The sequence below is a fragment of the Triticum urartu genome, chromosome 2 (assembly GCF_003073215.2).
Source record: "Triticum urartu cultivar G1812 chromosome 2, Tu2.1, whole genome shotgun sequence".
Taxonomy (NCBI): domain Eukaryota; kingdom Viridiplantae; phylum Streptophyta; class Magnoliopsida; order Poales; family Poaceae; genus Triticum; species Triticum urartu.
Window position 1 is genome coordinate 261,614,114 of NC_053023.1, and position 21,465 is coordinate 261,635,578.

General features: G+C 43.2%; 1 protein-coding gene across 2 annotated transcripts; it reads right to left on the bottom strand.

Annotated features, from left to right (window-relative positions):
* Positions 1-552: 552 nt before the first annotated feature.
* LOC125536981 (E3 ubiquitin-protein ligase RHF2A-like) lies at positions 553-3,454 on the bottom strand. Of its 2 annotated transcripts, none has more exons than XM_048700273.1 (8): positions 3,251-3,454; positions 2,846-3,062; positions 2,693-2,739; positions 2,144-2,206; positions 1,965-2,064; positions 1,532-1,860; positions 1,314-1,421; positions 553-1,212 (listed from the first exon to the last, which is right to left on the bottom strand). In XM_048700273.1, exons 2-8 carry the CDS (start codon positions 2,975-2,977, stop codon positions 909-911), a joined length of 1,083 nt encoding a protein of 360 aa, XP_048556230.1. In that variant the 5' UTR covers positions 2,978-3,062; positions 3,251-3,454; the 3' UTR covers positions 553-908. The 2 variants fall into 2 exon arrangements, with proteins under 2 accessions (XP_048556230.1, XP_048556231.1); XM_048700274.1 differs by having other exon boundaries at positions 3,189-3,438.
* Positions 3,455-21,465: the final 18,011 nt, after the last annotated feature.

The window sequence follows — 21,465 nt, forward strand, 5'->3', positions numbered from 1 at the left end:
CCTGCTCTTCATCACCCACGGCTCTGCGTAAAGGACTCAACTCCATCATCACTCTCACCGCATGGGCAATCTGGAAGCACCGGAATGGATGCGTCTTCGATCAGTTGCAACCCTCCGCCACAAGTCTGCTTCAATCCATTCAAGAAGACGCTTGCTTGTGGGCTAGCGCCGGCGCCAACGGCTTGGCGAACATCATCTCTGAGAGATAGGTTCTAGCATAATGTATCGGGGACGAGCAGCCCCTCCCCTAACTGCTCCGGCTACTTGAGCCCGCGCCGGCTTGTGTACGCGTGGCCAATGTAGTCATCCCTCTTCCTATCAATGCAATGACATGCAATCTTTGTGTATTAGCGAGAAAAAAAATCAATGGCACAACAAAGCGCGCCCCTTCAAGTACAGACAATCCATCAGTCCATGGCCTGGTTAGCTATTTGAGTTGGAAAGCAAAGCAGAGACCAAAGAACATGTTAGGCCAGAAAGAAGTGCAAGTTTTGTGTATCGGTGCCACATTCGGAAGGAATGCAAGACTGCGAAATCGATGCAGATTTTTTGTCAACAATGAACAGAAATTATCTGTGCAGTTACTGTTCTGCATCTCTATACAGAGAGTTCATGGAGACATGAATCTCATATCACGACTCTGATGTTCCCTTCACTATGGCTCCTAAGATGGCCTGATGAAACAACTGACTGTCGTAGCCTTGCAGGTCTACGAAGAAACGAACAAGAGCTACTGTGTGGTAGACGTTGCACCACCCTGGTTCATATCATTCTTGAAACCAGTTCTTTACAGCTGCATCTTTGGTTGCACAAATCAAACATGTTACATGTGACTGTTCTAATAGTACCAGATGCCAGGTTCAACTCGCAGCTAAAAAATAAGTTCATCTTTCATGGTAGAAGATGGTTCATTGTGAACCAGATCTCGACGCACAAGTTGCCGAAGACGAGGCGCCATTTACGGAAGCACAAAAGTTGGACGACGCGGCCCCCTGATTATTTGTAGCAGAAGAAACATTGTCCGAAGAAGCCGATGAGGGCCCAGAGCCACTCCCATCCCTCGTTTCTAGCCGCTCCATCATGCGAGACACAGCAGCAATTCCGGCGTTAACCTCCCTCCTCACATCAGAACCAAGACTCGATATCGTGTCACTCCGAGAGAGCCACCGTTCCTTCCACCCACGGGTGTTCTTCGTTATCGAGTCCTTGTACCTAGCATTGTTAAGGGAGACCACAAATATAAGTTGGCTACAATAATGTTGGTTTTCCAATTCCAAAGGTCTCTGAAGTTTGAAGGAATCAGAGAGTATTACTTGACCGAAACCGACTGCAGGCGAGTCTTGAGTGTGTTTGAGAAAGATTGTGGATCGGATGGTCCAGCTCCATCCTGGTTGATGGGAGATGCTTCATCACCAGAAATTCTGATCAAGGTCATTATGTAGTGAGTGTTAAACAAATATACATGAGAAGAAAAAAAAACACCGATGTAGGCCGTCCGGTAGTTATGTCATCATATGAAAATAGGAATCACCTATCATTTGATCCAACAGGGCAGTTAGATGAAGTATTATTGTGCACTAGTATGTTGGCAGATGCTTCTTCCATGGCATCCACAGGAGCAGACATTATAGCAGGAGAATGCTCACTGTCCCCTACTTGTGGTGAATCTGAAGAAATGGGGTCACTAGAGGTAGTTTCAGTTGTCGAAAATACTACAATTTGTGTGCGACCGTGTGGTCCTGATCTTCCGCGGTGGCCTTCCCTTCTACCATGGCGGTGCGACCTACGTGTCACGGCAGCAGCGGCCAGGTGTTGCACGAGACGTTCTTCAAGCTCAGCATCATCTGTATCAACTGGTACCTGGGAGAAATAGCAGCATCAGCAGCAGTACAGGCATTGGGTGGATCGAGACATGGCAGCAAGAAAGCCATTGGTAGAAGGGCAATGGAAATGCGAAATGACACCTCAAAATGTCCGAGCATTGGATGGCGAAAAACGGCGGTCGTGCGTGAGCGATCTGCTTGCACATTCTTCTCCTGTTCAACAGCCTCAAGGAGCTCTTGACTGTAATTCAAGAATTTAAGTGAGACTTGGCTAGAAATGTACAATTGATCTCACTCCTGGTTTACATAAGAATTTCTACCTCAGAGGGTCCTTCATGCTGATTGCCTGCCAACACATGGGACACTGGGAGCTTCTCTGGCACCTACAACATCAATTACGTTAGTACATCAGAAAGTATATGATAAGGAGTCGCAGTCGCAACACAACGATGTGGTAAACCAATCAACCAACAGTTACAAAGAGAAATTGCAACCCTTCCGAATTACAAGTGACAGTCAATGGGTCATTGTAGTGATCAAGCTACTATATAGTACTCATCTGAAAGTTTCATCTGAGAGTTTCATCTGAAAGTTCTGAATGAGTGGCAGAAGTAAGAAATGAAGATAAATGGTGCAGAACAACAAATCCTCCGGCCAAAAAGTGCAACGCAGGAAACCAATCATTCAGCATCCAAAATATAAACTGCAACTCTTGAAAATATAATGTGGCTCTCGAATCAATTCATCGATGTTTCAAATCTTACCATGAACAACCTAACAGCAGCAAACTTCATACTCGTATGATAGTTTCAGGCAATATCATTCTAAATTTCTAACGGAATGGTTACAGAACTTGACATGGTCCTCACCACTCAAGGATGCACTGGAGATGGAAATCATGCTTGCAGCTTGTAACCTGTGGCAGTTCAAAACAAGAAACCAGAACTTCAGACACGTCTACCACCGAATCGAAAGATTTCCATGGCCAATCACCATTACATCCCCAAGCGAGAGGTAGGTACCGTGGAGGGGTCGCTGTCGCAGAAGGCCTCGAGGCAGATGCTGCAGGCGTCGTCGCAGGCGTCCTGCACGCCGCCCTCCACGAAAGCCGCCGCCGACGAGAGCTTCTCCATCTTGGCTGCCTTCTCGTCCATCCCTCCCTCCCTCCCTCTCTTTTTACTAGCCTATCAAGAACCGAGTCGACCGCAGGAATGGACCGCTGCCTCCCCCGCGCAATCCCTGCAACAACGCGAACGGCAAGAATTAGATATAAAATTCGCGCGGAAATCCAAGCAATCGAGGTCATTCCAAAACCAATCAAGATTGTATGAAGAAATGGAGGAAAATTCGCCCCCAAAATCGCACCTTATCCACCTAGCTAGACCCAAGATTAACAAAGCGAGAGATCGAGATCGAGTGGTTCTGACCGAGTATCCGGGCTTCTCGGATAAAAACAGCAACTCCGTGTGGAATCGTTCTCCTTTGACGGCCGCGACGACGACGACGACGGAGCACGTCTGCGCGGGGGCGACGAGGTCGACGAAGAAATGGCCGCTTTAACTCTCTTCTCTCTCTCTCTCTCTCTCCGCGTGCCCCTCGTCTGCTTCACGCCAATGACGGGTAGACCCAGATGTCGACCCGTTTTGGGGTCGCTAAAACTGGTGGGCCCGTCCTTAGTTTGTGCGGTTCCATCACTGACATGCGTGGACCGCCATACGGAGCAGGGTTGGTGGGGTACGGTGTGGTGCTAATATTATTATTTGGCTCCAGCTCTTCGATTTCACTCTGCAAGGATGTTTAAAAAAATCGTACTAAAGGATATTAATCATATTTTCCTATTTTCCTAGAGACATACAGATATCTGAAATCTATAATAATACATAAATAGTTGATCCCCACTAAGTCTAATTCTCTCAACATGCATCCCTCCACATCATCAAATATGTCACGTCATCATCCACTAGAACTATCTTGTAGGACATGCATACGCCAATTTAATTGTTCCATCTCCAATAGTCCAACATATATGCATACCCTTTGTTCACATATAATTATTTTCAAAAGTAATAACTTTCGATTTAGGTCATTTCATTCATATAGAATGTGTCCAAAATTAATCTTTAAGCTCCCGCAGCAACGCGCAGGGAAATCACCTAGTTTTTTTAGACACAGTACCCACTTTATTTAAGGACACAGTACCCACTTTATTTAAGGAATTTGAGATATACATGTCCTTAGATGGAGTAGTCAGCCACACTCAGTGATCAACCGTTGTTAACATATGCGATTCTATATTCACATCAACAAATGATATCATTTCGAACACCCTGCTCCTGCCAAAATATCCTTTGTCATCTTCCTATAGTGACACATCGAACTATCACAGAGGGTATTGATGACCCAGAGGTCGTCGCTTGCAATTCTCACCTTATGGACGAGCAAAACACTTGCCAGTGAGAGCGCCTCCTAGCAGACGAGTGATTCCAAAGTCTCAAAGACTCGAATACCTTTAAAAATGACAATCGAAGCTGCCATGATATCATCGTCAAAACATATTACGATCATCGCCGCCGCACCCTTACTATCTTGCTTGGCAAAGGCAGCATCGACGTTCACTCCAATAGCCTGTTGGAGGAGGGATCCAAGATGGCGTGACCACGTCCCTCTGCCTCGCCAAGTTGTCATTCTTTGGAGATTGTAGCACGTCCCAGTCCGCCATGAAACTCCCAATGAAGCAATGTGTGGATAACAAACTCTAAAATATAGTTGTATGAATGATCTTTTGTCGAGCATCCAAATTGCCAACAAGGTTACGAACATCATTGTCAACCCAGGTTGTGGAAGTTCCTCGATCAACTCAAAAATCAAGTTAGATGCTTTGCTTGCATGTGTTAGTACCATTAGCTCGGCAACTTCCTCTGAAGCTAATGTTCGCGTGCATTTGGCCATAGTACAATCAAATAGCGAGTGTCTCCATGAGTCCAAGTCCGCGACAGCCCCACTGTAACGCATTGGCCCTATTGTTGATTTCATCATTTCCATTACTCTCTTGTTCCTTTATTTTATTCTTGCGCTCTTAGTTCTAGTCACCAAACATATATAGGCAATGAGATCCAAATAGAACTTGAAGATAAATCGTGAAGACAGATCCAATGTTGAATACAAACCAATTATGAAGATAATGCAATGTATGTGACGCCAAACAAAAATCTTCAAGAAAGATTGGTGGTGGTGTTACCCACCATATAGAAGTACTAGAGGATACCCCACGCGTTGCAGTGGGAAATTCGGCAATGATTTAAAGAGTTAGTAAAAATTGGATATGGGTAATGTGTGACATTCTTTAGATTGACATTTCAGCACAAAAAAAGTAAACAGTAATCCATCTTCTCAATTTTGAGCTCATCAATCTATTGAAATTGCAGGGTACAAACTATAGCAAATTCAGATCCAGAGGCTTTGAGGAATATGTCGTTGTGATTGGCAGTGAGGAGGGTAGTAGAACAACATATATCGATAACTTACAATAAGAGAATAAGGAAGAGAGCAACACCATATTTGACCACATATAATGTAAGAAAACTAACCGATAATTACGCAGACCAAACTCTTACCTAATGATTGACCTTCAAATCTAAAAGTTATAATAGGGGATTCATACCCTTGTTCCCAATAGAATACCTGCATGAAATAGGTTAAGCAGGGAATGACTACAGGTAGAACAAAACTGGATTGCTATATGACAACCTGACTTGTTGCAGATCTAGAAATAATAAAACTAAGAAATAAAATGTGTTAAGTATATTTGGAGACATATCTTTCCTACCATATGCTTTGCATGGCAAGAGAGATAGCAGGATCCTACAATCAAGAAATTGAGAAATAAACGTGGGTTCCTTTGTCCCGATTCTTTTATTCTGAAAGATTGAAACAGAAAAACCTTAATGTGGAATCCAACATGTAGCAGCTGGAGTGCGCCCCCATCCCTTGCGTAATGCGTTACCAACCCTTCCTCCCAGACACTGGCTGGGGCACTCGCACTCGGCCTCAACCATCCGCGTGTCACTGGTACGCATCGGTGCTATACAAATGATTTTAAACCCCTTTCTGCGACGACATTTGGAACCGTCGCCTAGTGAGTGACGGCGATATGGAGGGTCCTTCCCACACGACCCAGAAACCAGCACCTCTTGCATGCGGCCCAAAATGATGTACGTTGGGAAGGGGTGATGTGTGTTTTCAATATAGAATAATGTACAATTTAGATGTGGTGCCTACCTCTCGATACAGACAACAACCATGAAGGCAAGGTAATTAAGAACGAGATACGCAGGCTTTGATGTAGGTCGAACCCAGCAATCTGAGCATGTGGGAGGGAATCCTGACAACGCATGAGCTCGAGCTTTGGTTGAGTGACATGTGACAGTGACCGGCCCTAACACGAACTAGGAGGAATCCATTCATGGCCAACACATACCCCTCAGTATCGGTCAAAGGGATGATATATATACACTCGAGGAGCCCATAGATATGTGTGATGTCACAAAAAACCGCACAAGGGAGACGTGGTCAATCAGAAGACCCCCTATACACTGCATGCGGCCAGAAAATATGTATGGGTACGGTGGTGTGTGATGTGTTTAAATCCCAAACGCACAACTTCGATGGACCACCAACTACATTACAAACCGAACACCGTACCTGACTCCAAGCCTGGTTCAATACGTACGATGTCAGTTTCATCACTTCGTGGCGGCGACAGCGGGGGGGGGGGGGTCGTCCCACGCATGCGCTCAAACTTTATTTCGTCTAGCATGGGACAGATTTACATATATCTATACATCTATACACCTATATAGTGTGCGAATAACTTTGAAAGTTGGTCATTGGATGAAGCCAATCCGACGGTACAGAGATGGCAAATCCGAGCACTACTGGCCGTTGGATATTATCTACATTCCACCACATTCTGCCACATGTACAATCTAGAAGACTCCATGGTTGAACTTAAACATAATGCACAAACCTCAAAACACAAGCACTTCTCCTTTCTTCTCTAGAATCTTACATATCTTAATTTCCCAAACTTTTTTTTCTAAATGAATTGTCACTTTTTGTTTTTACCTTTACAATGCACAATTCAATGATTGATTTTGGATGAGATGAAATATAATAATTAAACGAACATCTACATCATGCATATATGACTCAAACCTTCAATGAGCACTGACAATGGTAGCGGGAAAATGATGGGAGAAGAGGCGGGAAACCGATGAGAGGAGTGGCGATAAATGATAGCCTGTTTTGAAAACCTAGTAGAGAAGGAAGCGTAGCCTGGAATGGTAGTTGAGGAATTTTTTGTGTCCATTGTGGCGCAAGTTTTATTAGAAGCCTCTTACAAACCGGAGCTTCTCTCAAAGAAGCCTCGTGGTTCCGATAGGGAAACATGTCCCCCTTGTGGGCGAAACGTAGTCACTGCATCTTTTCGCCTTGTATTTTCTTCTAAGGCCAACATAGAATGACATGACATCCGTGCTGAAATTTAAACTTATTCAGGGTTCATTTGGACTTTTTATACACTAATTGAGTTTCCTAGGCATTTAATGTCCATACTTTAAATCTGAACTTCAAATACATGCTCCAGTTCACCAAAATGGCTAGAAAATTTATACATGTGTCCTTGGGTGCATGTTTAGGTCCCACGCCGGGAATGGGAATGAATTACAACCGTACCCGCATCTTGGCTCGTCCTCAAACATTTGGAATCTCGGTTTTTAAATCCCCGTAAATCCTAAACTCACTAGAAAGTCATCAAAGGTGGCATGGTGTCACGTCATGGCACATATATGTCGTGGTAAAAACATTGTCCAATTTGGGCCAAGATTTATTAGAAACCTCTTACAAAAATCGGAGCTTCTCTCAAAGAAGCCTCGTGGTTCCGATAGGGAAACATGTTCCCCTTGTGGGCGAAACGTAATCACTGCCTCTTTTTGCCTTGTATTTTCTTCGACGGGTAACATGGAACAACATGATATCCGTGCTGAAATTTAAACTTACTCAGGATTTGTTTGGCCTTTTTATATATACACTAATTGAGTTTCCTAGGCATTTAATGTCCATAATCCAAATCTGAACTACAAATACATGCTCCAGTTCACCAAAATGGCTAAAAAAACTTATACATGTGTCCTTGGGTGCATGTTTAGGTCCCATGCCAAGAATGGGAACGAATTACAACCGTACCGGTGTCCTGGCTCGTCCTCAAACATTTAGAATCTCGGTTTTTAAGTCCCCATAAATCCAGAACTCACCAGAAAGTCATCAAAGGTGGCATGGTGTCACGTCATGGCACATATATGTCATGGTAAAAACATTGCCAATTTGGGCCAAGCTTTATTACAAACCTCTTACAAACTGGAGCCTGTCGCAAGAATCCTCGTGGTTTCGATAGGGAAATGTGTCCCCTTATGGGCCAAACGATAATCACTCCCTCTTCTAGCCTCGTATTTTCTTCTACACGCGACACGGAACAATGGGAGATTCGCGCTGAACTTTGAAATTATTCAGGGTTCGTTTGACATTTTTTATTCATTAATTGAGTTTTTAGTACAAGAAAATTGAGATACTGTGACAAAAATCCTTGTGACGGTGGTTGACAATGTCACACAAGTATGTAATGTGTGATGTTCTGGAGGTCGCGTCACCGATTACTATATGTTAGTGACGGTTAATGTTATTGAATCATGTGAGCCACTGAGTGCCACCTGGCTGTCATTTTTGTGACATTTTGGTAATTTCCATGATGAACCCACTACAGTCACCGATTATTACAAATGTGTGATGCTCATTTTTTATCGTGTAACTACTAGCAATGGGACGCATCATAGCTGCTTCGAGTTATTGAGCATTAGGACACACGCGTCAGTGTATTTTTATGGGTCTCGTGTGGCAATGGCTCAATGCTGGTAGTTGGACCCGCCATAGTTTGTTCATAAGTTATTGAGCGATGCAATTATTTTGTTCAGTCTAATATAGCGATCTAATATAAATTAGTGGTTAGAGACAAACTTATTATTGGTATTCGTAAGCCGATGAATATGGCGGTGCAGTTGTACACATATGGTGTCTAGTATGTGCTTTTTAATTCTTTTAATCAGATTATACACACATGGTATGTGACTACGTGGCACATGATTTTTACTTTTTTATAGACTATACACTTACATGATAAATGCCATTTTAATTTTTTGATCAGATTATTCATATACATTGTACATGTCAAAACGACCTTTTTGTGTTAAAAAACCCCACTGTCTTTTTGACGTAAGCGTGCCAAAGCCACTAGTTTTTTTTGAAAAAGCCACTAGTTTTTTTAGGGAGAATCGTTTTGCCCTGCAGCGCGTAGAGAATGAAAATTTCAAATTTTTTGGAGCGAAGCCTATTTTAGGCCAACCCTAATCCTCGTTTTCCCATCTAGCGTCGTCCCCTTCCTTTCTTAATCCCGATCCAATCTCCAATCCCCTACGCCGCTCCTCTCCCAAGCTCCCACCCCCATCCGCCTCCGCCGCCCCCACCATCTACGCAATAACCTCACCATTGAGAGGCCGAAGGAAGCCACTGCAGCGCCGCCGCCGCTGCAGGCCGTCGGGCACGGCAGGAGGAGCCCTCCGTGCGCCTGCTCTTCCCGAAGCTGTCGGGTCACCGTCCATGGCGTGATCTCCGTTGCCGCGTTTCCTCCCCGATGCTGCGCCCACGAACGCGGCTGGCCCATCCATCTCATTGACGCCCATGTCACCACCTTCGTGGTCCTCCTCCAGCGTCCACCATGGTGGGAGCAGAGTGCAGCCCGGCCATGACGGGTACCTCCTTCCCGCGCTCCCTCGCCTCCCAGCGTCTACTCGTCGTCGTCAGCCACCATGGTCGGCAAGGCCAACCTCCACGGCGACTGGATCTGCCACCACAGCCACGAGGACGACCATCCTCCATGGCCACCCCACTGCCCGCCTCACCATCGGATCCGCCGTCCTGGGCGTACACCCGCGCATGGTCGGCAGATGTAGGCGTCGCCGGCCGCCTCTACAACGACGAGCACTGTGACTGTCATCTATCTATTTCCCTTTTTTGTAGGATATCCAGTGAATTTTTGAAGTTTTGTTCTACTGATGAACTAGGTGATGTCAAACTGATGAACTAATTTACTTACTATAAGTTAATGAACACTCAATTCATACTGTTAGAATTTGTGTTATATAGATTTGGGGCACTTTTATGTGCATAGATGCTTGGCACTTTGAGAAATATTAACAGTTTGTTTGCGCAACACGTCAGTTTTACTATCATCACTTTGAGAAATATACAATTCTAGTGCAACATGTATTTGCATTCTAAATTAGCTACTTCATCACATTCATGCGTGCATGAGGTTAATACATACTCACATGTAAAATGGCTGCATTCTTTAAGGTCCAATTCCAAAAAAATTTAAGAGGAATTCATTTAGTTTGTGTTGATACCATAAGCTGGTACGTATTTTGGCAGTTCATTCAGTTCCATTACCTGCCATCTTTTGCAGCTTCGGGTATTACATCTCAATGTTTTTTGCATGATTTTTTCCATATATTACTTTGATGTGCCTAATTTCTGGAGATGCCTTTTTTTGCTAGTTGTTCATCTAAGCTTACTGCTGCCTGATGCCTCAACTGTGGTTTCTAATCGGCGACAAGTAGTTGTACAATATTTGCATCATGTTTGAGAGTAAAGTTGATAAATCCATGTAGGCAGAGTTGTGCTTATTGATTTTTCATGCAGTGGGTAGTGCTCTATTCCCTACTAGTCCAGTGTGCTTGGTGTTGATGAGGTAACACAGAAACTCGAGGAACCTTGGTGCCTTGTTGTTGTTGAACTTACGGACTTCCGCACTCAATAGGGAGAAGGTCTCCTAGCTAGCCACGGGAAGGTATACTTCACAGATCTGATTATTTTAAATGGCCATGAATTGTTAATTGAACCTGTATCTAAGTTATACTTTGCTGTTGAAGGAGCATGGCTGCTGGTGGTGTCCGGCGTGGACGAATTAACTCGGTCTGCTTCTCTGCATTTTTTCCCTTTTTGCAGTTGGCGGTTGTTCCCAATAGAAAAGGCATGTGACTTTCTTAATAATTCTGATTACTAGTCATGTTTTGTTGACAAAGTAAGCAAGTACTGAATTTATATTCTAACTAATATTCTAACTAGCCAAGATATATGTTTTTATGCAAAGTTGGTTATGTATTTATCTGTTCTCAGTTGGATTCATTAACTGATTACCTGATTGCAGCCTTGTCCGAGACTGAGCTTATATCATTTAAGTATGTTCGCTTTGAATCGGTTCATTTGATATTGTTGTGCATGTCGCTTGCAGTTTCTCTTCCCCAAAACTTTGTATGCTGTATTTTATCAGGCTACCATTATCAAAAAATTTAACTTTGATCTACAACTTTAATCTTTATAGGGACCAATATCTTCTGTTACTAATATGTTAACATTTGTGTTGCAAATTCTAACCCTTTGCTTGATGATGATGCAAGACATATTGTAAGAAGTAGGGATGAACAAAGGACTGAAACAACTGTTGATGCCTTCAAAAAGTCACACAAGAGGAAACTAGCATATGCTCCTTGTTCTGATGACGACGAGGGCTATTCAATTATGTTCAAGAGGAAAATACTCATTTGTTAATCTAGTCCATGTTATCTATCAATGGTACATGTCGCATTAGGCTGCTATGTAGCTCGTGTTATTTTTTTCTCATGTATTATGCGAAGTATGAGCATGGGGTATGCCTAAAGATCTGGCGGGTCTGGAAGCTGTACTTCATTAACACAAATCCGAGTTCTAGAAGAAAGAATTGAACAGAAAGATACAGAGGCAAGAGATGCAAATGACAGGTAATTGTCTTGTTTCTTTTTGTGTTCTTTTTGTTTCTTTTTGCTTGCTTTCGTGTGCATAGTGCACTCATGATAGTGAAAATGAAAACACAAATGTGTGCAAATAAGACATTCATCTTTAGTTCCTATAGTGAATTTATGTATGGTATGATCCTTATCCAATCAGCCAAAGTGGCATAAAAAACAAATGTTTGTAATGAGAAATACATGGTTTGTTGCATGGTTTTAATGCATGGTTTTTAATATAGAAATCAAATATGATTTGTTCATTTGTTTATGTGTTGTCCTAGCATAATTCTTCTTTCAACCAGGGTTGTAGACTTGACATCCTATCAATGTTGGGGATATCGCTTATCGGGAACTTATCGGTTGACCCATGATAAGGGGTAAATCGGCCAGTTTATCGGCATATCGGCCGATTTATCGGCATATCGGTTGACTTATCGGCCGATATATCTTATCGGTCAGACACTGGTAAGCGATAAATCGACCAATTTATCGGAATATCGGAAGATATCTTGAACAGTGCATCCTATTGGCGATGCTTCCTTTGGTTATGCATGTTTTAAACATTATAAGTTATTCTTGGGTTTACTATTTCATTGGCCCATCGACATGCTTGCCTTGACATTTAATAATGTACTTTTCTATTTCAAATTCATCATTAGATAGATTGTAGGCTTCTTAGTAGTACTCTCATACCCTTTTATCTTGTATGTTTTCATCTCATTACGATGCAACGTTGTTGTGTTTTGCCTATTTATAGCATCAGGAGGAGTTAGTTGCAAGACTTGAAGCATAAGAGAAAGCATTTGAAGAGATATAGAAGAAGCAACAAGAAGAATTGGATGCTCTAAAGAAGAGCCGACAAGAGAAGAATGAAGCTTGGGCAAAGAAGCAACAAGAGCCAGATAATCTTATTAGTTTCCTCTTGAGGGCTCAAGCAACTCAATAGTCCGAGTCCAAACTTGATGGTGCATGAATGCCATCCTTCCATGATGGAAAGATAGTTGTTGAATCATACATTGCAATCATTGAGACAACACATGTGGTCTTTAGTTAACTATTAGTTTTCATCTTTTTCTACTGTACGTGTCAAACTTGAGTCAGTGCTATTTTTTACCATCATTTTTGTTTAAAGAATGATTTAGCTGAGACGATTTCATATATAACAGGATTTTTATTTCATATCAACTTATGATGTGATTTGGCTCTTTAAATTGTTTATATAATCTTGTGTGAATTAAATACTTATTGTGATATGCATTTGGAATATAGTGGATTTAATAATTCATTGTAATTTAAATTCGAAAGAAAGTAATTATATTTTGACGACTTCATCTTCATCCATAATAAAAGTAGCGTTGCTACTAGTGGGATAGCTGCTCAGGCATTGACGTGGCATAAATTTAGTGACGTTGCTTCGTCACTAGACATGGTCCAATATGGCATATTTTCTCCTAACATGTGACATTCATCGACCGTCATGGAAGCAGCAAGTCGATGACATTTGTTATAACGTCACCGAAGGTCTCGATTTCAATGACGTTTTTGCGCTTGTGCCGTCACTAGGAGTAATTTGTGACGGGGATTCTGTGATGATGCTCGTGACGCCCATGAAATGGCACTAGGGGGTAATTTGTGACGTTATTAGCTATTCGATGACATTTTTTGGCTCGTCATAGTAGGCCCGATCTCTTGTAGTGTTTCTAGGCAATTTAATGTACATAATTCAAATCTGAACTACAAATACATGCTCCAGTGCACCAAAATGGCTAGAAAAAAACGTACATGTTTCGTTGGGGTGCATGTTTAGGTCCCATGGAACAAATAGGAATGAATTCAACCGTCGCGCCGTCTTGGCTTGGCCATAAACATTGTGAATCTCGGTTTTTTAATATATGTAAATCCAAAACTCACTAGGAAATCATGAAACTTGGCATGGTGTCACTACATGGTACATATAACTGTCCAATTTGGGCGAAGCTATAGTTTAAGCCTCTTACAAACCGAAGCCTGTCGCAACCCTCGTGGTTCCGGTAGGGAAACATGCCCCTCTTATGGGTGAGACGATAATCGATGCCCCTTCTCGCCTTGAACTTTGCTTTCCACAGGCAACATAGAATAACAGGAATGTCAGACTAAAATTTGAAACTATTCAAGGTTCGTTTGGCCATTGTATATATATTACTAATTACTAAGTTTTCTACACATTTAATGTGGTCCATAATTCAAATTTGAACTATAAGAACTTGCTCCAGTGAGGCAAAATGGGTGGGAAATCGTACATGCACTACAAAAAAATACACTTCCGTGATGATACGTGTTTGTCACAGTAGGTCGCTTTTTTGTCATGCATGTACATCCATGACAAATTTATGACAGAATCAAGATAGTCATACCTGTGCTGTCATAGAAGTTTTCCATGACATTACCAAAATTATCATCACGGAAGTGTCCACTTCCATGACAATAAATCACGCGTCACAGAAGTGCTTTCGTCAAGGGTGACCGACACATGGCATCCACTGTAACGGAACGTTGTTAAGTTATCGGGTCGGGTTTTGGATCCGATAACCCATTAACAGCCACGGCCAATGAGGATTTTCCATGTGTAAAATCATCATTGGCTGGAGGAGACACGTGTCAACTCATCCAATGGGCGAGACGCGCCTATGATATGTTGACACGTGGACTGGCCCATCAAGTTTAAATGGGCCGGCCCAACTGAAGGCCCACAAGATTTTGCGGACCATAATGGGCCGGCCCAGCTAAAGGCCCATGAGATTTTGCGAACCATAATGGGCTGGCCCAGCTAAAGGCCCACAAGATTTTGCGGGCCATAATGGGCCAGCCCAGGTAAAGGCCCATAAGATTTTTGTGTGCCGTAATGGGCCGGCCTAGGTAAAGACCCACAAGATTCTTGCGGATCATAATGGGCCGACCCAGCTAAAGGCCCACGAGATTTCGCCGACATTAATGGGCCGGCCCAGCTGTAGGCCCACAAGATTTTGAGTACCCTAGTAGGCCGGCCCATTAACTGACTGCCATGTTTTGGGCCAAATGCCGACCCATATTTGATCCGGTCCATTAATGTCCTGCCACGCTCCGGGCCTAATAGTGGCCCATATGAGATCCGGCCCGTTAAAGGCCTACCATGTTCTAGGCCAAATTACGGCCCAGATCAGGTCCGGCCCTTTAAGACGCTTTGGGCTCAAATATGGCCCATATCAGATTCGGCCCGTCAACTGGACACTATGCTTTTGGGCCCACTTGCTAAAGGCCCACTTAGTAATTCGGCCTGATATTAGTTTTGGCCTATTAAGGGCCCGTTTAACATTTTGACCCTATATTAATTTCAGCCTGTTAAAAGCCCGTCATATAGTTGGGCTTAACTACGGCCCGGTTTGCATCCGGCCTGCTCGCAGCCGATATCTGATTGGGCCAAAGAAGGAACGAGACAATTTTTCGGCCTGTTAAAAGCCCGTGATTTGATTCGCACAATCATGGGCCGGGGTTCATTTCGGGCTGCTGCCGGCTCGTGAGCTAATCAGCACGTTTCAGGCCCAACCTACATCGTGATTGCATGACGGCCCGATTATGTACCGTAATTTTACGGTTTGGCCGGTTTACTGTGAAGACAGGATATATATACAGTAAAATAACTGCATCATCGTGAATAAGAAAAAACCTAGACTATACAATAAAGAAATTACGGCATATTACATCCACTGGGCATCAAAGTTCGCCACTATGATAATAAAGCACAAGCAGACAGCAGATTACATACACTAGGCATCAAAGATCGCCACCAGTGCAAATAAACACGCCGATAAAATAATATACAAAACCGACAACACTTCAATAGAGTTCAAGAAAGGTTAGCCCTGCTGGGAGCTGCAGGGAAAGCAGCTGAGCAAGATGATGAGATTGCGCTTGTTCAACACTTGTATCTTCCTCACTCTGAAAGATAAACAAGCAGACAGATGACAGGTTTTGCACATAAAAGTATCAGTGCTGACAATTCATCACATTTCTTACTGACGAATAAAGTGACACAGTTTAAATTTGCATTAACACAATATGGTATTGTTCAGGTCAAGACATGGAAGGAAATGACATTGTGAAGGAGTTGGCAGCTTCACGACACCACTGGATTACAGATCAAGAACTCATAAGTATGAATGGTTAGTGTGCTGTCAATTTATACCATTTCAGATTGGCAGACAATGAGACGGTTTAAATAATAGTAGAATGATATGACATTGTTCATAGTTAAGACATTGCAGAATATGACATTGTGCTATAGTGGGTAGGTTCACCACACCACTGGATTACAGATGAAGAACAGAAGCATACATGCAGTGCAAAAGAAGATCACTTGCTCTGTATAGTTTAATTTACATGGTATGAAGAAGGAACTTGGTTGTACAACTGAAAACTTAAATTGAGAAAGGACGAACTTTTGTTTATGAACTACATATAATAAACTTTAAACAAGCAATTTGATGCAAACACCAAAAATAAATAGATGTTGCAGTCATGCCTAACCAAATATATACACCAAAGTTTGAAGGCTTGAGATGGACAAACTTACATTATTGGTGAAGACAGGCTCTATAAGGGCCTTGTCCATGCTGATGTGGGGGAGGCAATTCAAGAAGTTTACCATAGAATCTTCTTCAAAAGCATTGCCTTTATTCTACATTTTGTTAAGAGTAAATATAGATGTGATAATATACGAAAAAATGGAGAATATTTAAGATAAGATGAAGAGTGATGCTACATAACCAAGTAGCTATAAATGTAAGTGCAGCGATACAGGCAAAAGGTACAGCCAAGAGCAATGCACAGCTAAACTTCTTTAGTACCAACCTTATGGTAAGAGTAAATATAGATCTGATGTGTAGAAAATGGAGGGCTAAGGAAAATAAACTGCAGAGTGAGGGTACATGAACAACTACCTGTCATTATAAGTACACTGATAAAGGACAACATGTACTTACAAGAGCAATGCAGAGCTAAAAAAACATTGTCATTGGATATATTCTACACTAATGTAACCATTCATACAGATCAGATAATTTGGAGTGAACAATTGATAAGCAAGCTATCATGCATACTGCTGTCACATAATGAACCAGGTATGTATGCAAGTACAGTGATACAGGACAACAGGTACTAACAAGAGCAAAGCAGCGGGCAGCATATTTGCGATATCCTGTCGTTCTTGTCAAACCAAAGTTCTTCTTCTAGCAGATTTCCTGTAAAAAAGATCCGTAAGGCACATGCGGAAAAGTAGAAGTTCAAATTGTCATGTGATTTCATAGACAGTACCTCATCCTGGGAACGAGACCAGTGCATAACAAGGTTTTTCCATTCAATGTCTTCTAAATTTAGCACAGGAGACTTCACCGGAAATTCATTTATAGACTTGCCATCAAAGTGTGATTTCCTCAGGTAACACCGATACTGCTGCAATGCTTCCTTGAAAAGCACAAGCAAGCTTTGCTCGTCATGACTATCCAGATTGACCCTCGCCTAGTTACAACAATGTAATGTAAATCATTGATGTGTTCAATCAGCAGAAAACAGGAAAATAATAACCATGAATAATAGCACTTACACGTAAGTTGGACAGGAAGATGTGAAAATGGTGTTTGTCTTCACAATAATCTTCCCATGATGGGAATATATGCACGTAGTCCCTAACAACATTGAAAGCATTGTCTTTTAAACAGGGAATAAATGGAATGGGGTTCCAATCTGCAGGAATTGGCCGTCTCTACAGTTGGGATAGGTCTTCGGCCGGTGGACTTGCTGTACTTTTTGCTGGAGTGGGATTTTTCTGTGGTACAGCTGGTGCTATGGCAAATGAAATCGGTATACCTTTTGCTGGAGTGCAGGTCCTGTGTGGTGGGGCTAGTGGTGTGGCCAGTGAAGTATGGGTACAGTCTACTGGAGTCGGTCCTACATTTTGTGTCACTGGTTGTACAACCAGTATAAGTGGGGTGTTGTCTGATTTCTCCGGCACCACCACGTTTTTCAAGGACTTTGCTGGTGCTCCTTCAGGTTCGGCAATCACCCTCTTCCTTTTTGATGTCTGATGGACCAGAACAACATTTGAGTGGAAAAACATGGTACGATGATAGATGGAATATGTATTGATAATGGATGGGCATGGCATCTCGACATATATGATGAGTAAACTAAGCAGATGGCGGTGCAACAAAGTAGAAGAAATGCAAGACAACATATGCAAGATATGCGCAATCAATAAAACCTTGCCAAATTAGAACATGCACCTTGATGGGTGAACAGGACAGGCCATCTGCTTTTGACTCCTCGAGGTTAGAATAGTCATTAGGATGATATTCTGAACAAGAATCAACAGGTGGGGAGCGTACGAGTTTCATTGCTTCCAGAATGGCACTCAATGCCTTGGTGCCAATTTTGTAAGTCATTGCAGTGTTCCACAATATTCTTCTGATGCACGGATTCTGATATTCACTGTAATTGCGTATGATATTTGAGAACCATGAAAACATAAATAGTTGTGAGATTATCTTTGTAATGCAGATGATATTCTAATATAGGGGGGCCCTGTAAACACTTGTGTGCTATCACTGGATTCTGATGAGAGAGCTCATGTGTGCTGTAATATGGTGCATGCATTTATATAATCTGGCACAAGTACACAAAAAAATAGGCTCCAGAAGTAAGGATAGCTGGCAGATGATAGGTTCATAATATACTGTATAGAGAGTTTATTGCCAAACCATGATAACAAGAGCACACAGCAACTAGGCAGATCATAGTGTACATAACAGGGGTACACCATAACCAGGATATATAAATCGGGAAAGTGGAACTGGCTGGAAATTACGGTGTTGTATTGCCGCTAGTAATTGAAAGCCTATCGATCACGTACAGGCCAGCTCTATCAGCTGTTAGACTGCAGATGTCCCTGCTCCCCTTCCTGACAAGGAACATACTGCGCTTCCCATACAGAACACCGCACGGGCCGCCAGCCGAACCACCGGCCCCACCGCCTGTGTTCCTCCGCCACCCCCACCCCCACCCCCGCCCCACCCGCGTCGAGTTTTCTTCGTTCGACGAGGCCCCACCATCGCCCCCCACAACCACCGTCCCCACCCGAGCCCCTTTGATCACACCGGCGAACTCCGGCGAGCTCTGAAAAATCGACTGACCCAATTTTGAAATTTAGTCTAATGTGATTTAACTAGTGTGGAATATAAAAGGGGAAAACCATGAGCATTGCGAGTATGGTGTTGAGCGTGCCATGGCGGATCTGAAGGTGCAAACCGGACAAAGGCAACTTCGCAACCAAGACAAGAAATTGGAGTAAAGCAGTGGCGATCTATTTTCTTGCTGCGCTAAATAAGTTGAGCAGATACGAAAGAGTACCACCTCTGGTGCGGCGCCGTGTACGCATCTGTTGAGAATTTAACGATGCTGCGGTAGCGATGGCTGTCGACGGCGTGGAAGAAGATCTAGGAGGGTAGACGGTGGCGGCGGGGCGCAGTGGACGAGACGGTCGTAGGAGCGGCACCGGCAAGGTGGACGACGGCGGGGATGAAGCGAGAGGACGGGATGCAAGGATCCCTGTCCGAAGCAGTGGATTAGAGAGGTCGATCTCTTGTAATGGACGACGGCGTCGGGGTATCAGCTCCGACATGGTGGAGGAGGACGGCGGTGGATGGGGTGGCGGACGGCGGCGGCGGGCGGAGGAGGGTGGGGTGGAGAGGGTGTTTTGGCGCCCACGGAGTACGAATGGGGAAAAGGGAGGTAGAGAGGAAGGGGGGAACCATGTATTCAGGGCGCGCTTGTCTCAAATGCGAGGAAATTTACAAACTTAGCAAATTTCTACTACATCACAGCAACACTAGTCGGTTGGGGATAGGACGGTAATCTCGCATACACTGAATATTTGCCGACGAGAGTTTGTTTTTGGCGCCCACCGTGTATGAATATGAATCGGGGAGGGAGTCGATTTCGGTCGAGGACACACTGTGTTTTGGCGCCCACCGTGTATGAATCCGGGTGAGAGGCGGTTACGTCACGTTTGGGTGAAATTACAAACCTACCTCTATCGAAACCTATAGAAATCCAGCATATAGGCTTTGCGTGGCAGGGATAGGCAGTAGTGATTTCCATCTCGCAGATTTTGGTTTCGGGTGGTTACTGCGACTTTCCCCACTTCATTCAAATTTTGCAGAGTGCACGTTTACCATGCCAACTCAATTCGAATCCCGTTTGTATTCTATTTTTTCTCGGGCGGGATCCATTTTCAATTGGAATTACATTCTATATACATCATTTATATATATATACTTTCAAAAGCACAACAAACAATTTTGCTCCTTTATATGTATAATATGATTTACAAATACAACAATCTCAAAATATTAAGGTTGAATTCAAAAAAATTTAACCTAATTATGTTCTACTAAAATGTATGGATCAGTAATATCTACATATTAAATAACATAGATGTGCGTGAATTCATATGAGTATGCATGTTTGATAGATCAATTTTTGTTCGAGTATGGATTACATGTATCATCATCTCGAATTCAAATATTTGAATCCCTTTTTTGTTCACTCCTTTCACGCCCATCTCTCTCGCATGCATGCTCCTTCAGGTAGCTATCACTCTCTTTTCTCCAGCTCACTCGCACGCTCACTTCATGTTGCTCCTATCCTCGCAAACATGGTCTCCTGAGGTCTCCCTTGAGAAGTGTCACACTCTCCCTATCATTATACATTACACGGTTTTCATTATCTCTCACGTCTCTACTGTTCTCTGGTATCACTCGGTGCCTAAGCTTTCTTTTTCACCGCCAAACACACAGTCTCCACTCGTCTTTCACTTTGTCTTTCTCTCTATGGGATTCTCTCACACACCCTATATGTCTCTACATATGACTCATACCACTAAAACTACCCTCTCTATCTCTCCTATAGACACAACATTTGTTGCGGTCTCCTTTTCGTCTCCATCCCAGACTAACATTATTCATTTGTTTACCGATCAGACAACCCCGACTACTGTCTCCTCTATCTCTCACAGACACACACACAACTCCTGCTTCCACTCCCCTTCCCGACTACCGTCTCTCTCTCACACACACAAAACTCTCGCTTTCGCACCCCGACTCGTATTTCTCTCACAAACATTTATCGACTAGCTAGCCTCTAGATAGGTTTATACACCCGCACACTCGTGCTTCCACCATCGCATACATGTCTCTCTCCCGCTCCTTGTATCTATGTAGATTTTTCTTCCCTTCTTGAGACACGCCCTCTCGATCGTGCACACACACACTATCGCCTCATTTTAAGCTGATACCTATCGCACACACACTCCTTGTGTCTTTGTCACACATGCACTCCGTCCTCATCCACTCGCCCTCTCTCTCACACACACATGGGCTTTTTGCAACAACTAGCAAGATGCCCATGTGTTGCACGGAACATCAAGATGCATTTGTATGAGTAGTTTATCTTGTGGGGGAAAAGGATGAACGAGGTAAGGCCTTATTTGCAAATGTGGAGAGGGGTGTGGGTATCTTTTTGCAAAATTGCCATAGTTTCCTTCCTATCCGTCAGATATAGATCGGACGGCCTGTATTGCAGGATGGCAGGCACACGATCATCACCGACAATGCTTATTATAAGAGTAGGGATAAAAA

Coding starts and splice junctions, on each gene's coding strand:
- LOC125536981 (XM_048700273.1), bottom strand. CDS start 2,977: ATGGACGAGAAGGCAGCCAAGATGGAGAAGCTCTCGTCGGCGGCGGCT. Junction 2,207..2,692: donor CTCCAGTGCATCCTTGAGTG/GTGAGGACCATG, acceptor TTGATGTTGTAG/GTGCCAGAGAAGCTCCCAGT. Junction 2,065..2,143: donor AGCATGAAGGACCCTCTGAG/GTAGAAATTCTT, acceptor CTTGAATTACAG/TCAAGAGCTCCTTGAGGCTG.